The sequence below is a fragment of the Maniola jurtina genome, chromosome 28 (assembly GCF_905333055.1).
Source record: "Maniola jurtina chromosome 28, ilManJurt1.1, whole genome shotgun sequence".
In the NCBI taxonomy this organism is placed as follows: domain Eukaryota; kingdom Metazoa; phylum Arthropoda; class Insecta; order Lepidoptera; family Nymphalidae; genus Maniola; species Maniola jurtina.
This window is the reverse complement of record NC_060056.1, coordinates 370883-386491: the sequence shown is the minus strand read 5'-3', so window position 1 is coordinate 386491 and position 15609 is coordinate 370883. Positions and strand designations below refer to the sequence as shown.

Below are 15609 nucleotides of genomic sequence, written 5' to 3'. Positions count from 1 at the left end.
CTCCCTTTTATTCTCTCGTGAGGAAAATCCTTCATGGATACCATCGGCCTTTGGGAAGCTCAGTGGTTATGTCGGACTCCTACCGACTAAAAACCTCACGAAGTTCCATCCTACCGCTGATGGCGGAGCACAAGGCACCGAAAACAGCTCTCAACTAAAGCCTCCCTAACGGAACCTTCCTTTTTTCTTGATAGACACGACGGACGGACAGACAGACAGACAGACAGACAAAGTGATCCTATAAGGGTTCCGTATTTCCTTTTGAGGTACGAAACCCTAAAAATATATAGAGAGAAAACTTCATCTTTTTCTTTCCTTTTAGGGTTCTATACCTCGAAAGGAAATACGGAATCCCTTATAAACTTTGTTGTCTGTCTGTCTGTCTGTCCGTCCGTCCGTCGTGTCTGTCAAGAAAACCTATAGGGGTACTTCTCGATAACCTAGAATCATGAAATTTGGCAGGTAGGTAGGTCTTATAGCACAAGTAAAGGAAAAAATCCGAAAACCGTGAATTTGTGGTTACAAAATAAAAAAAAATTAAAATGTGTTTCAATTTTCAAAGTTAGATAACTATAATAATATGAAAGGGCTTTACCTGTATATTCTAAAACAGATTTTTATTTATTTTTTATTTATGCATAATAGTTTTTTATTAATTATAATATATAATTTTCTGGAAATAAAAATATTATAATATTTATATGTTTTATTTATTTAAATGATTGTATCTACAATAGTAATATAGTTATGGTCGTTACATCTTTCTTCCGTCCATATACTCGCACCTCCACCATGCTCAAATCTGTAACAAAAAAAACGGTCAAGTACGAATCAGAGTCACACAGGAAGGGTTCCGTAGTCCGTACCATCGTAAAAGAAATAACAATTTTTAAAGTTTTCAAATTTTCATGTGCAGTCCGCTCCTATCTTTGAAAAGAGAAACCGCCGAGTTTCTTACTGGTTCTTCTCGGTATGAAAGGCATTCCAAACCACTGGTAGATGCATTTAACGGATCAAAAGTACTTGTAAAAGTCTAATTGAATAAAAAAAAATTATTTTATTTTATTACTAGCTGACGCCCGCGACTTCGTCCGCGTGGATGTAGGTTTTTTAAAATTCCCGTGGGAACTCTTTGATTTTTCGGGATAAAAAGTAGCCTATGTGCTAATCCAGGGTATAATCTATCTCCATTCTAAATTTCAGCCCAATCCGTCCAGTAGTTTTTGCGTGAAGGAGTAACAAACATACACACACACACACACATACAAACTTTCTCCTTTATAATATTAGTGTGATGTTGCATACCTGTTTCTTAGCAGAAAATCTTGTAAAAAATTGAGACGAGGTGTCAAACTGTATTGAATCCTAAGGTGTCTTGCATCCTTGTCTATTCCTATAGCGATTGAGGGAGACGTAAGGATTCTTGGTAGTAATACGCCTGAAATTGTGAAAAAACTTCCCTAAATAAATGGAGACGTAACTTTGAATCTGTTCAAGTCATCTATTTATAAGTACATATGAAAAAACTTGTCTTGACTGACTGACTGATTTAAACTTGTCTTAACTGACTGACTGACTGAACGCACAGCCCAAACTAAATACTTGAGGTTTCTTTTATAAAGTTGCCTACGTTGTTTCAATTAAGTACGAAACGAAATAAAGTGGAATATATGATAAAAAATTGGGATATGGAATTTCGTCCAAAAATGAAAAAGTACCGGTTTCAGTATTTTTGGAAATTTCATCCCAACTATTGATTTTCAAAAATTCAACACTTTACTTCTTATAACTCTACTTTTTTTTTGTAAAATTAGTATGATTTAATAAACCTAATAAAGCAAAGGTAAACAAGTAAATTAAAAACTTACAACTTAAAAACACGATGGCTTGTAATATCATGGTTAAAAAGAAGATTTTTCCAAATATTATTTAACTTTATACCTACCAGTTTTGTTAGCAAAACATGTCATAGAATTATCTTATACAATTTCTAAACTTTCTTAATTAAAAAATATCCATATGAAAAATGTGAAAGTGTGTCGGTCTGTCAGTTACATTTTTCGATCCGCTTAATCAATTTCGACAAAATTCGGTGCAGAGATAGCTTTTATCCCAGAGACGGACACATAATATTTTTCATCCCGGTTAATCAAAGAGTTCCCATGTGATTTTCCAAAACCTAATCCACGCGGATAAAATCGAGACTACCACCAATCCGATACTGATATTATTATGTATTGCAGTCTGTCTGCCTATCTCCCTGCTTTTCTTTTTCACGGCCCATCAGCTGAAACAATTTTGATGTAATTCGTTGCAAAGCAGGCTTGCATCTCACAGACGAATATAGGATACTTTTTATCCCTCAAATTTAAAGAGTTCCCAAGAGATTTTTAATAAACTTATTATCCACTCGGACAAAGTGGCTTGCATTCTACAGACGAATATAGGCTACTTTTTATCCCGGAAATTCAAAGAGTTCCCAAGAGATTTTTAATAAACTTATTATCCACTCGGACAAAGTAGCTTGCATTCCACAGACGAATATAGGCTACTTTTTATCCCGGCAATTCAAAGAGTTCCCAAGAGATTTTTAATAAACTTATTATCTACTCGGACAAAGTGGCTTGCATTCCACAGATGAATATATGCTACTTTTTATCCCGGAAGTTCAAAGAGGTCCCAAGAGATTTTTAACAATTTTTAACAAACAATTGGATAAAATCGCAGGCATCATTAAGTTGGTTTTGTTTTGAAAATACTTAAATCTAAATACATAAAAGGAAAAAATGTGTGACTGACTGACTGATATATCAACGCACAGCTCAAACTACTTGACAGATTGGGCTGTTTAACATGCAGATAGCTCTATTATGACGACATCCGCTAAGAAATGGCTTTTGAAAAATCAACCCCCAATGGGGGTGAAATAGGGGTTTGAAATTTGTGTAGACCACGCGGACGAAGTCACGGGCACAAACTAGTGATAATATATAAACATAGGTAGAGTACCTATTGTTATAATTTTAGAGCATGCAATGCTCTGAAAATTTTTATCACCATTTGCAGCGAACCGTAAATTGTAATCTATGCACAATTTTTTAATTAATCATAAAAAAATCATAATATTTCCAAAAAAAATTACCTACATTTGCCGTGAACCGTAAATTTTGTAAACATGCAAAATTAAACTTGAAACTGTAAACAAGTAAGATCAAATTTTTGAGTATAAATTGTGTGCTTTTGCCTCCAAAAAATCACAGAACGGTGGTGGTAAAGGAACCAAAATGGCGCTTACAATTGGCTTTTTCCTTGTTGGTAAGTTACTTTAATAAATATAATTACTTTATATGTTACTTCACACTAATATTATAAAGGCGAAAGTTTGTGTGTATGTGTGTGTGTGTTTCTTACTCATTCACGCAAAAACTACTGGACGGATTTGGCTGAAATTTGGAATGGAGATAGATAATATCCAGGATTAGCACATAGGCTACTTTTTATCCCGTAAAATCAAAGAGTTTCAAAAAAATTAAATCCACGCGGACGAAGTCGTGGGCCTCATCTAATTACTAATAATAGTACTAATAATAAAATTACTTTATAAGTTACTTTATATAATAACTAGCTGATGCCCGCGACTTCGTTCGCGTGGATGTAGGTTTTTAAAATTCCCGTGGGAACTCTTTGATTTTCCGGGATAAAAAGTAGCCTATGTGCTAATCCAGGGTATAATCTATCTCCATTCTAAATTACAGCCCAATCTGTCCAGTAGTTTTTGCGTGAAGGAGTAACAAACATACACACACACACACACACACACACACATACAAACTTTCGCCTTTATAATATTAGTGTGATATAATTACTAAGTGTAAGTTAAGTTTAGTAATATTCCTGCTTCATAATTCTCATGGGGACCCCTTTGCATTACACATAGTTAATGGAGATAATTTCTTGGGATAATAAAAGCGGAGGGTTCCCAGATCGACAACTTGACTAAGAGAAAGTTTCAAGTTTGAACTCTTAGGTTTTACAATTATTATCAGATGTCAATGACAATAACCGGCACCGTTAATAAATTTGGACCTTCAAAGTCGGTCACCCATCCAGTTTCTGACTTGGGTCAACGTTGCTTAACAACCGCAATCGATTGATATGCGTTGTCATAACTAGGCCATACGTACCTATTTTTAGGGTTGCGACCCCAAGGATGACAACGAGACCCCGTTTGTCTGTCCGTCCGTCTGTCTGTCAGCGGGCTGTATCTCATGAATCGTAATAGGTTAAGTGTTGAAATTTTAATAGAATCTGAGTTTGTATTGCTGCTTTATTAACAGATAATAATAACCAAGATGGTGCATTACAAAATGGCCGCCATGCAAATTGAAAAATGTAAGATGGCAACTGCAAAGACTCGCATTTGACAGATTTTTGCAGGCCCATCTACATAACCAACTTAGTCAACATTGCTTAACCATTATTTTCCAGCTCTGGTTTGCGCGGCTCGCTGCAGCCCGTTGGGCGAAACTACCGTCTGTGAATCTGTGCCCAATGTTTTGCCCAACCTTGGGGGCCTTGGGGTTGGACCGTTGGGCCTAAACTTACCACCATCTCTCTTAATGCAGCTATTGTCACAAACCTTGGTCCCAAGCATAGCCCCAGCATTGGGCTCTACAACTATATGTGACAGCAAGCCTAACATTGGCTTACCTGTCATTTCACCTTATGGCTTACCTTTGAATACAGGTAACTATCTTTTACTAACCGATTAGCATCATCAGATTAACCCATCGCCTAGCGATAACGCGTTTCCTTTCAATATAAAAGTTAAAGGCATAGTCTACCACACTGGTGAATAGGCTGACTTCACACAAAGGGTTTCTTTTTTCCTTTTGAGGTACGGAAGCCTAAAAATGGCAAGTGACCACTCAAAATGTGTGCGATTAATAGCCTCATCAGGTGACAGAAAGGCTGGCTCATTTTTTGCGCAACGGATCAGCCTGGCTGTCCAGCGTTGAAATGTAACCAGTACTCTTGATACCATTCCACGTGGGCATGATTTGTATACTAATTAGGGCTAGCTTTAAGTTTTTTTCTAATATTTTCAATTCAGAAAATAATGTATTAAAAATAAATCAGTCGTTTTTGTTTTTAGGTCTCGGTACGAACACAGTGTGCGAATCCATGCCAAACCTTGGCTTACCTCTGCTACAAAACTACGGCTTACCTATTGCCGGTCAAACATCTATTTGCGAAAGTACACCCAACTTGTCACCACTGAACTTACCTTTACCTTACGGCCTTAACTTACCTGGACTACTTAACAACTTACCTGGATCAACCACTGTAATTGAAAGTACACCCAACATGTCACCAATGAACTTACCTTTACCTTACGGCCTTAACTTACCTGGACTACTTAACAACTTACCTGGATCAACCACTGTAATTGAAAATACGCCCAATTCTATTTCACCACTGGGCTTACCTTTCGGTTTACCTGGGATGGGACTAGCTGGGTTGGGTTTACCTTATTCAATACAACTTGGAGGCCTTGGCTTACCTTTTAATGGAGGCTTACCTCTGAACGGTCTTGGTAGATTTCCCATCAGTCCTTTCGGCTTACCAATGATATAAATGCATAGTAATTGGTTCTAATACCACGTATAATGCATACATTTTAAGATCTCACTCGCCATTTTAGCTATATGTGTCAACTGTTATATTGAAAGTACGATGTTAGTCCTTAATTTAAGGGTAAGCCGTACTTTTTTGACTTGACATATTATAGAGGTTTTGCCATTTACCTCTATATGTCAAGTCAAAAGTAAGATCTCAGAATACGTACGGATACGTGGTGTTAGAAATCAAAAAGCAACGAAAAATACATCATCATAGTAAAGTCTAATAAGTATAAAGTAAGGCAAAGGATTTTAACAGGGCTCTCTCCGTCACTTACTCCATACAATCGTAGTCCCAATTTCATTTGAATATTCAGCAACCAAAGTCCATTTTGCAGACATATTCTAGAAACTAATATCTGTGCCTGTGGTGTTTTAGATTTTCCTAAAAATATGTAGTTTTAAAATTACACGGGCTCAAAGATTTGTATGTGAATTTTTAAGACCGCGTAACTTTGAAACCGAATATTTAACGGAAATCTGGAACACCACAGGCATAGATATTAGTTCCCGGAACGTTTCTACAAAATTCCATTGAGTATGATTGGTTAGTATTCCAATGAGAGACGAACTACGTTTGTATGGAGCGTGTGACGGAGAGACCCTCTTAAGTTGGTCTCAATTATTTATATGTATATGAAGCAAGTTAAAAAATACTTTGGGCATACTTAGGTAAAATTTTGATTTGAGAAATTTTGTATTTGAAGTTTTTCTATTAGTTCACATTTTATAAAAATGATTTCCGAAATTATTTTTTTTGCTTTTTGGTTTCTTGTTAAATTTTTTGAAAAAATATTTAATTGGCTAAATCATTAATTTTAATTGTTTTTAAGAAACTGCAGAACTTACAAATTGTAAAAAAATATATAATCTTTTTATTATTTGTAACACCATATGTCCAAAGAATAAAAAAAATGTGAAAGTATGTTATTTATATTTTGAGAAATATATGTAATATTTTATATGTATCAAACTGGCGTAAATAAAACTTTATATATGTATATTTAATTGCTTTTGTTTATTTTTAACCCCCGACACAAAAAGAGGGGTGTTATAAGTTTGACGTGTGTATCTGTGTATCTGTCTGTGGCATCGTAGCGCCTAAACGAATGAACTGATTTTAATTTAGTTTTTTTTGTTTGAAAGGTGGCTTAATCGAGAGTGTTCTTAGCTATAATCCAAGAAAATCGGTTCAGCCGTTCGAAAGTTATCAGCTCTTTTCTAGTTACTGTAACCTTCACTTGTCGGGGGTGTTACAAATTTTTAATTTACACTTGTTACTCGATGATGTCCGCGAGATCCCATTTCCCAGTAAATATATTTGTCTAGAAAGTGCTGAAAAGCGTGCTAGGGCAACTTCTGAAGTAACTAGCCACGGCCGAACCTACCAGAGAGAAATAATATATCTAGAAAGGAGGTGATTAAATAAAACACAAAATTCAATGCTTAAATAACTCGTATTTTATTCGTTGGCTCATACAATCTTTGCAAATGTAGTCTTAAAATAATGAAATATACAATTAATATAATAATTATACATATAAATACAATAATACTTAATATAGGGGTTTGCATAATATGTTTAGGTGTTTGAAAAGTATAAGATGGACAGAGCATATAAATCTAAGCGCTTGGCTGCAATTCCACCTGATGGCAAGTGATGATGCAGCCTAAGATGGAGCGCGCTTGCCTAGAAGATGCCTATTCACTCTTCAGTTGAAGGTACCCATATTATAGCTAGCAGGAAAAGCGGAAGCATGCCATATTCTAAGGGTTATTACGCACTGCATCCGATCTGAATCCGTGAAAATACGTTCCATAGTAATCAAATCATAGAACTATTTGTACGGCAGCTCACGCACCAGCTCCGACTTCCGTCACCCGAGTTGTCTCCGTCATCCGTGAGAATATCTCGGATGTGCCTCGGATTCCAATCGGACGTACGACGTAGATATGTCAAAGATGTCCACTGAATAGCTTGGATTTGGCTCAGAGATCGGATTAGTGCGTAAGCAATATCCAAGTTCGAACCGAGTTTTTCATATCTGTATTTTTCCGGATCGGATGAGTGCGTAAACGGTCTAACAGTGCGTATTAGAAACGAGGAAGCAAATCGCTTCGTACGTTGACTTTGTAGGGGTGCAGATGTCCGACATGACTGCTTCAGACCATCGTGATGGGTATGGGCAATTGAAGGAGAAGTATCGGTAGAAGAGAAAGTCGTGGCTTAGAAACATCCGAGAATGGACTGGGATAGCCAACGTAGCAAAACTCTTCCGTTTGGGGAAAGATGAAGTTATATGACGAGATGAAGGCTAACCTCCAATAGTGGAGAGGCACAAGAAGAGCTCAGGAAGGCCTATGTCCAGCAGTGGACGCAAACAGGCTGATTTATTGATTGACAAGAAGAGGACGAGCTCCAGCCCGCTGGACCGATGACCTGAAGAAGGTGGCGGGGAGCGGGTGGATGAGGAAGGCGGAGGACCGTGTTTGTGGACGGACTCTTGGAAAGGCCTATGTCCAGCAGTGGACGTATATAGGCTGATGGAAACAAGAAGAAGAACAAGGGTCCAGTCCTTGGCGATGTCTCGCGGTTTGATAGTAAAATGGCGAGGGGAGAACTAGGTCGAATAGTTCCACACTCTCCGTAGTATGTCTTATAGCTCTTAGTTGAACCCCTGGCATTGCTGGCAAGAGCAAGGTGGAGGGGGGTATGGGTTGTGCCCAGAAAGACAGGATGTTATATGACGAGATGACGCCCAACCTCCAATAGTGGAGTGGCATAAGAAGAAAGATGTAGACCTTGGCGATGCCTCGTGGTTTGATAGTGAAATGGGGAGGGGGGAACTAGGGCGAAATATGTGTTATAGATCTTAGTTGTACCCCTGGCATGGCGGACAAGGGTGAGGCTCTGGGCAAGGTGGACAAGGTGGACAAGGTGGAGGGGGACATGGGTTGTACACACACACCTTCGCACAGCCGCAGGTCCTGAATCGTGTGATGGGGTTTGGTTGGAAGCAGATGGTGGGGGATTGTGGTACCACTATCCTAGGGGGTAGGACCACGAGTGCATCCGGTTGTGGTGGCTGGACTGGTGGTGGGGTTACCTGTAAAATGAAATAAAAAAATTCAAATAACTTAGGTTGACATAACACAAAGGGGTTGGGGTTTTAAGTTCTCTGCTTATCAAGTTATCTGTATAACTTTACTTATCAAGTTATATAGGTAACTTATCAAGTTATATAGGTAACTTGATAAATCATCAGTGAGTCTTTAGTTGCGTCTGCGCATATTAAGATGGTAGGACTCTAATAACCATACCCCAAACATGCATTTTTAAGAAGTTATGAAGAAATAAAGAAACGCACATGTAACGAACCCTTTCCTTTTCGACCCGACTACGGCAAAGCCTAAAGTAAGGATTATGATTTTAGCAGTCTATGTATGTAAGTTTGTATTTATGTGTGTTCCACCGTAGCGCCTAAACTACTGAGCCGATTTTGATGAACGAATGTCAATTGATTAGTTATTATGGTCCGGGTGACATAGGCTACATTTTAAACGAAAAAAAAGTAAAAAAATTACTATATATATCGCTATTTATCGAAAGTTCGCGGGTAGTAGTCGGGTTCTCATTTTGTTTTGGACATAGGTGTAAAAAGTGGTCACAACGGAAACATGGTTATAAACATACAGAAGTTTTGTAGTAGAAGCGTCGAGAAGTTTCGACTTTCGATCGAGTTTGAGGTGAGGTGAACCATGATGGCTCATTATGGCCTAATATCGTCGAGCGTTGATATGTGTAAAGTTCAGCATACGCCTGGAAGTTTCTAATTAAGCTTAAGCGAACTTTGAATTGAAATTGAAACTTAATTTATTCACAAATTGGCTTTTACTCGCGACATCTTCTACACTTAGTATAAAAACCGGCCAAGTGCGAGTCAGACTCGCGCACTGAGGGTTCCGTACTCGGGTATTTTTTCCAACATTTTGCACGATAAATCAAAAACTATTTATACATAAAAATAAATAAAAATCTGTTTTAGAGTATACAAGTAAAGCTCTTTCATATGATACCCCACTTGGTATAGTTATCTTACTTTGAAAATTAAAACACAATGTTTTTTTTTAAATAATGTAACCACAAATTCGGAGTTTTCAGATTTATCCCTGTAATTGTGCTATAAGACCTACCTACCTGCCAAATTTCATGATTCTAGGTCAACGGGAAGTACCCTATAGGTTTCTTGACAGACACGACGGACGGACAGACAGACTGACAACAAAGTGATCCTATAAGGGTTCCGTTTTTCCTTTTGAGGTACGCAGGCTTACCTTGAGGCATGCAGGTTTCGGCGGTTGCACAGGCGCTGGTCTGACTAGTATAGGCTGCGGTTGTGGAGGGCACACCGGCGGGGGACGCACCGTTATTGGCTCAGGTGTAGGCGGCTGTACAGCGGGTGGTTGGACCTAGAAGGACAAAGGAGTTGTTTTTTAAAAAAAAAAGAATATTAACCTTGCTAATCATGACTAATACTCCCCTCTCCCCTACAATTAAGCGTAAAGCTTGTGCCAGGAGTGGGTACGACAATAGTGCAACGAGTGGGGTTTGAACCGCCGAATTTGAAAAACCTCAGCGAGCTATCGAGAGGGATATGTTAAGAGTTTCCCTGAAGGGTAAGATCCGAAATGAGGAGATCCGCAGGAGAACCAAGGTCACTGATATAGCCCCAACTGTTAGCAAGCTGAAGTGGCAGTGGGCAGACCATGCCTGTTGTAGAGGCGATGGCCGTTGGAGCCGGAAAGTCCTTGAGTGGAGACCAAGCGTAGTGTGGGACGCCCTCCAGCATGATGGACTGACGATATAAAGCGGATGGCTAGATGAAGGCTGAGGACCGGGTGTGGTGGCGCTCTATAGGGAAGGCCTATGTCCAATAGTGGATGTCCACAGGCTGATGATGATGATTATTATTTAATTCAAAAAAACTTTAAGTTACAATCCATCCCACTTATTTAAATTCAACTAAAAACTTTACGACCTACTTAAGGCTTGTGAGTGATTAGGCCGACGAACTAAACTAGATTTCGTTGTAGAGTCAACAAAAAAAAATTATATTTTTTCGGAAAGTTAGGAATTTGAAACTTTTGTGCAGTTTAAAATGTTTATAAAACAGTTTTGCACAGTTTAATTTTTTACTAGAGGATGCCCGCGACTCCGTCTGCGTGGGTTTAGGTTTATTTAAAAATCGCGTTGGAACTCTTTGCTTCTCCGGGATAAAAAGTAACCTATGTCCGTCCCCGGGATGTAAGCTAACTCTGTACCACCAGGCTGATGATGGTTATAATAGATAAATTACCCGTATTGGCGCTGGTGCTGGAGGCTGAACGGGTGGTGGTTTGACCCAGATGGGCGGAGGAGTGAGCTTGATGATCCCTGGCTTCACCACTATAGGCTTGGGGGCCGGGAATCTTATGATACCTGGTTTTATTACCACCGTTCCTGAAATGGCAAATAAGGATCAAAATTAGTTTTACTTCTTCGTAACAGAGAGAGCCCCTAACTACTTTCCGTGGATAGGGTATAGGTATAGAAGTTTAGTCTTTGCACTTTTGATTGTTTGTACTAGGGTGTTATGAAATACTAGCTGACGCCCGCGACTTCATCCGCGTGGATTTAGGTTTTTCAAAATCCCGTGGGAACTCTTTGGTTTTCCGGGATAAAAAGTAGCCTATGTGCTAATCCAGGATACTATCTATCTCCATTCCGAATTTCAGCCAAATCCGTCCTGTGGTTTTTGCGTGAAGGAGTAACTAACATACACACACACACGGACATATATACAAACTTTCGCCTTTATAATATTAGTGTGAAAGGAGTTTAAACTTACCAGTAGGAGCTTGCCCATACATATATCGAACTGAAGGGTCATTGGGGTTGCATGGTCCCACTTGTATGGTATCCTGGTATCCAGAACATGGGTCTGGGTAGCCAGAACATGGGTCTGGGTAGCCAGAACATGGGTCTGGTTGGGGACACGGGGGCAAGTCATCGCAGGGGTTCGGTTGGGGGCAGGGGCAGGGGTCAGGGGTCGGCTCGGGGCAAGGCGGGGGACATGGTTGGGGACATGGAGGGCAGGGTATGGAACAGGGGTACATTTGGGGGTTCGGCAGTGGTTGCCCCCATGATGAACCGATGAGAAGAACTGTGGAAATACAGTATGGATTAATTTTTATCCGACTGCGGCAAAGCTAAAAAGAAGGGTTATGATTTGTAGGGTAGTGCCAGAATTGTTGAGCCGATTTTGATGAATGAGATGTCAATTAATTCGTTGTAAAGGTCTGGGTGACATAGGCTATATTTTATACGAAAAAAATTGACTTAACGGATGTTATATGAAAAAAGTGGGGGTCTCCAAAAATTTTTTGCTTATGTATCGAGTGGGTTGCCAAATGAAAGAGGAGAAAATTCTGAGTTCATGAATATAAATGTACAACAACTTTAAAATATATCAAGTGACAGAAAAACAATTTTACTATAATATTTCACTGTTTATTAAGACGATCGCAGTCGGGTTTTAATTTTCAACTTTATCTTGTCTTATGTTGTTGTAATGGAGAGTATTGATGTCTTAGTATGTTTTATTTAAGTACATTAATAATATGTTGAATTTCAGACCATAGGTATGTTAATGTTATATGGTTTAGTTTATTTAGCTACTAGAGGATGCCCGCGAATTCGTCCGCGTGGATTTTAGTTTTCTACGATAAAAAAATAATATAAAGATCCAATGGGAACTGTTTGATTTTCCGGGATATAAAGTTGCCTATGTCAATTAAAAGGACGCAATCTACCTACCAAATTTCATACAAATAGGTTAAGCGGATGGGTTTTTAGGAATCCCGTAGGAACTCTTTGATTTTCTGGAATAAAAAGTAGCCTATGTCCGTCCCCGGGATATAAGCTAACCCTGTACCAAATTTCGTCAGAATCAGTTACACTGTTGGACCGTGAAAAGGTAGCAGACAGACAGACAGATACACTTTCGCATTTATAATATTAGTATGGATTAGTATGGATCTAAAAATCGGGTCAAGTGCTAGTCGGAGTCACACACGAAGAGTTCCGTACAAAGTCTACACTTCTATTAAAATATGTGAAAATTGATCTTACCAGATAACCAAAGTGCTTTGCCCGCCACCATATTCCAGCCAACTGATTTGTTCAAAAACCAACAAACCTTTTATATTCTAATACCACAAAAATATTATAGAAACAAAATATATACCAAATCTTAAACATTAAATACAACTAACGGTTTATGAATTCAAAGTTTTAAACAAAATCCCAATTAGAAACGCCATTTCACAGATAAAATAATAATTTAGCAATTATGGAAACAAAATATTGCTTTAAAATGGTTGAAATACTTTAATTTTTTTTATTACTTTTTTAAATAATACCTTGACGTAATCTTAAGTGCGTATCTAAATTTTGTTACGTCTATGAAAAAGTTTTTAGTACTACAGTTTTCTTTTTAGATAAAATAATTAAAAATGTAAATTAAAAAATTATAACACCCCCGACAAGTGAAGGTTACAGTAACTAGAATAGAGCTGATAACTTTCAAACGGCAGAACCGATTTTCTTGGATCATAGCTAAGAACACTCTCGATCAAGCCACCTTTCAATCAAAAAGAACTAAATTAAAATCGGTTCGTTCGTTTAGGAGCTACAATGCCACAGACAGATACACAGATACACACGTCAAACTTATAACACCCGTCGTTTTGGGTCGGGGTTAAAAATTGCTTTTCAAGGCGAGGCGGGGACGCCTCGTACAGTCCCCGCTCTAATCCGGTACGGGATAGCGCGGGTAATTAGCGCGTCCCTCGCCTCATACCTCGATTGCCATCTCGACCTGTCGCGAACTATACCTATATCCCTATGCATGGAAAGAAGTTAACATACCACTTTCTCTGTTGCATATAAGCATAATACCATACAAATGATAGAAACAAAAACTTCAGTGGGCACTAGTGGTGGTGACACAAAATGGTTACATTTTGACTCATCTGCGCCCTTGAAAATAAAATTTAATTGAATTTCTAATTCATTATTTGGTTTTGGGTGAACGTTCTACACCAAACACCAAAATTTCAGGTTTGTAGCTCATTTCGTCTACGAGCTAGAGACCTGTGACAGGCAGACAGACAGACGGACTGACAGACGCACAGACAGACATCAGAGTGACATTAATAGGGCTCCGTTTTTACTCTTTGGGTACGGATCCCTAAAAATTGTATTTATTCTTTGTCCACAGGCAATTAAACTGTATATTTTGTGTCTTGCAGGTAAAACATCAAAGCTCACCACTTCAACAGTAGGTACCTACATCAAGTCATCCATTCCGTCTGACCAACACAAGTAAATAAGTAGGTAGATAGCTCGTCAGATGCTCTAGTTATATTTTATCCACGGAGAGAAGTTAGAATCGAACTCTATCTGTTATGTAATCCCATACAAATGTCAAAGACAACAATTTTGAATGAACGCCCAATCACAAATGGGCCTATATTTTCCGTACTACTCTATCGACGGAAACAAGGTATAGTACGGAAAACACAATTTTTTTTTAAATCAGATACAAGTTCACCCTTGACTGCTTGCTTGCATCTCACCTGGTGGTAAGTGACGATGCAGTCTAAGATGGAAGCGGGTTAACTTGGAAGGGTGTGGCCGTTTCACATTAAACCTATACCCCTTTGGTTTCTACCCGGCATCGTACCGGAACGCTAAATCGCTTGGCGGCATGGCTTTGCCGTTAGGATTGTAACTGGCCACGGCCGAAGCCTCCCACCAGACAAATGAAGATGAAAATCTACTTCTTTCGAGAAAACAGCAGCAGCCTAAAATGTTTCACTAAAATGTTGTATTAAAAATCTTTAAGAGCCCAAATTGTCAATTAAAATTCGTTTAGTACAGTTTAATTTGTTCAGTTTGTACAAGTTTCAAAGTTTTTATGTTCGAACTTTTTAAGGTACATAAAAAGGGCCCCTTAAAAGTTAGTTTTAAGTATTTTTCTACGCTAAGAATAACCTCCCGCCACCAGTGCATGTTATGTGTTTTTAGGGTTCCTTAGGTAGAAAAAAGGAAAAATAAATAAATAAATATTCTTTTATTCGGGACTATGGTTATAGCGCAAACACAGTACACAGGATGAATACAAATACTAATACTATTATATGAAACTTAAATACCTAAATATTTACCTAAAACTTAACTTACTGAGCTTTTACAGGATCACTTTGTTGTCTGTCTGTCCGTCTGTCGTGTCTGTCAAGAAAACCAATAGGGTACTTCCCGTTAACCTAGAATCATGAAAGGAAGGTAGGTCCTAGGTAGGTCTTATAGCACAAGTAAAGGAAAAACTGTGAATTTGTGGTTACATCATAAAAAAAATGAAAATCCTTTGCTCCCTTGCGACGTGATTAAAGAACAAACCAACAAATAAACACACTTTCGCATTTATAATATTACTTAGTACTACAGGTACTTAGTAGTGCAGTTGAAAAGAGCAACCGCCGAGTTTCTTGCTGGTTCTTCTCGGTAGGAACGGCATTCCGAACCAGTGGTTATTTATTTTGACGATTCAAAAGCACTTGTAAAAGTCTACTTGAATATAAATCTATTCTATTCTATTCTACTATATATTTTAGTTTATCAACAGTTATTACGAGTACATTCAACTCTATTTTATTCTATTCTACTATATATTTTAGTTTATCAACAGTTATTACGAGTACATTCAACTCTATTTTATTCTATTCTACTATATATTTTAGTTTATCAACAGTTATTACGAGTACATTCAACTCTATTTTATTCTATTCTACTATATATTTTAGTTATGACAGAATCAGCCAGACT

At 38.2% G+C, this 15609-nt stretch overlaps 3 protein-coding genes and 1 long non-coding RNA gene across 5 annotated transcripts in view; 2 read left to right on the top strand and 2 right to left on the bottom strand.

Moving 5' to 3' along the window:
- Positions 1-15609, top strand: part of LOC123879504 (igLON family member 5) — a 109282-nt gene that overhangs the window by 39720 nt on the left and 53953 nt on the right. The gene's annotated exons all lie outside the window — the stretch shown is intronic.
- Positions 706-1898, bottom strand: LOC123879538. The gene is made up of 3 exons (XR_006799025.1): positions 1869-1898; positions 1306-1438; positions 706-802 (listed from the first exon to the last, which is right to left on the bottom strand). It is a non-coding gene; the product is annotated as an uncharacterized LOC123879538 (long non-coding RNA).
- Positions 3247-5958, top strand: LOC123879520. Its single transcript, XM_045927276.1, has 3 exons — positions 3247-3315; positions 4489-4746; positions 5156-5958. Exons 1-3 carry the CDS (start codon positions 3285-3287, stop codon positions 5635-5637), a joined length of 771 nt encoding a protein of 256 aa, XP_045783232.1. The 5' UTR covers positions 3247-3284; the 3' UTR covers positions 5638-5958.
- LOC123879517 (leucine-rich repeat extensin-like protein 3) lies at positions 7847-12933 on the bottom strand. Of its 2 annotated transcripts, XM_045927274.1 has the most exons (6): positions 12853-12933; positions 11570-11884; positions 11039-11181; positions 10017-10151; positions 8605-8788; positions 7847-8376 (listed from the first exon to the last, which is right to left on the bottom strand). In XM_045927274.1, the coding sequence occupies exons 1-6, from the start codon at positions 12881-12883 to the stop codon at positions 8348-8350; spliced, it is 837 nt and encodes a 278-aa protein (XP_045783230.1). In that variant the 5' UTR covers positions 12884-12933; the 3' UTR covers positions 7847-8347. The 2 variants fall into 2 exon arrangements, with proteins under 2 accessions (XP_045783230.1, XP_045783229.1); XM_045927273.1 differs by having other exon boundaries at positions 7847-8788.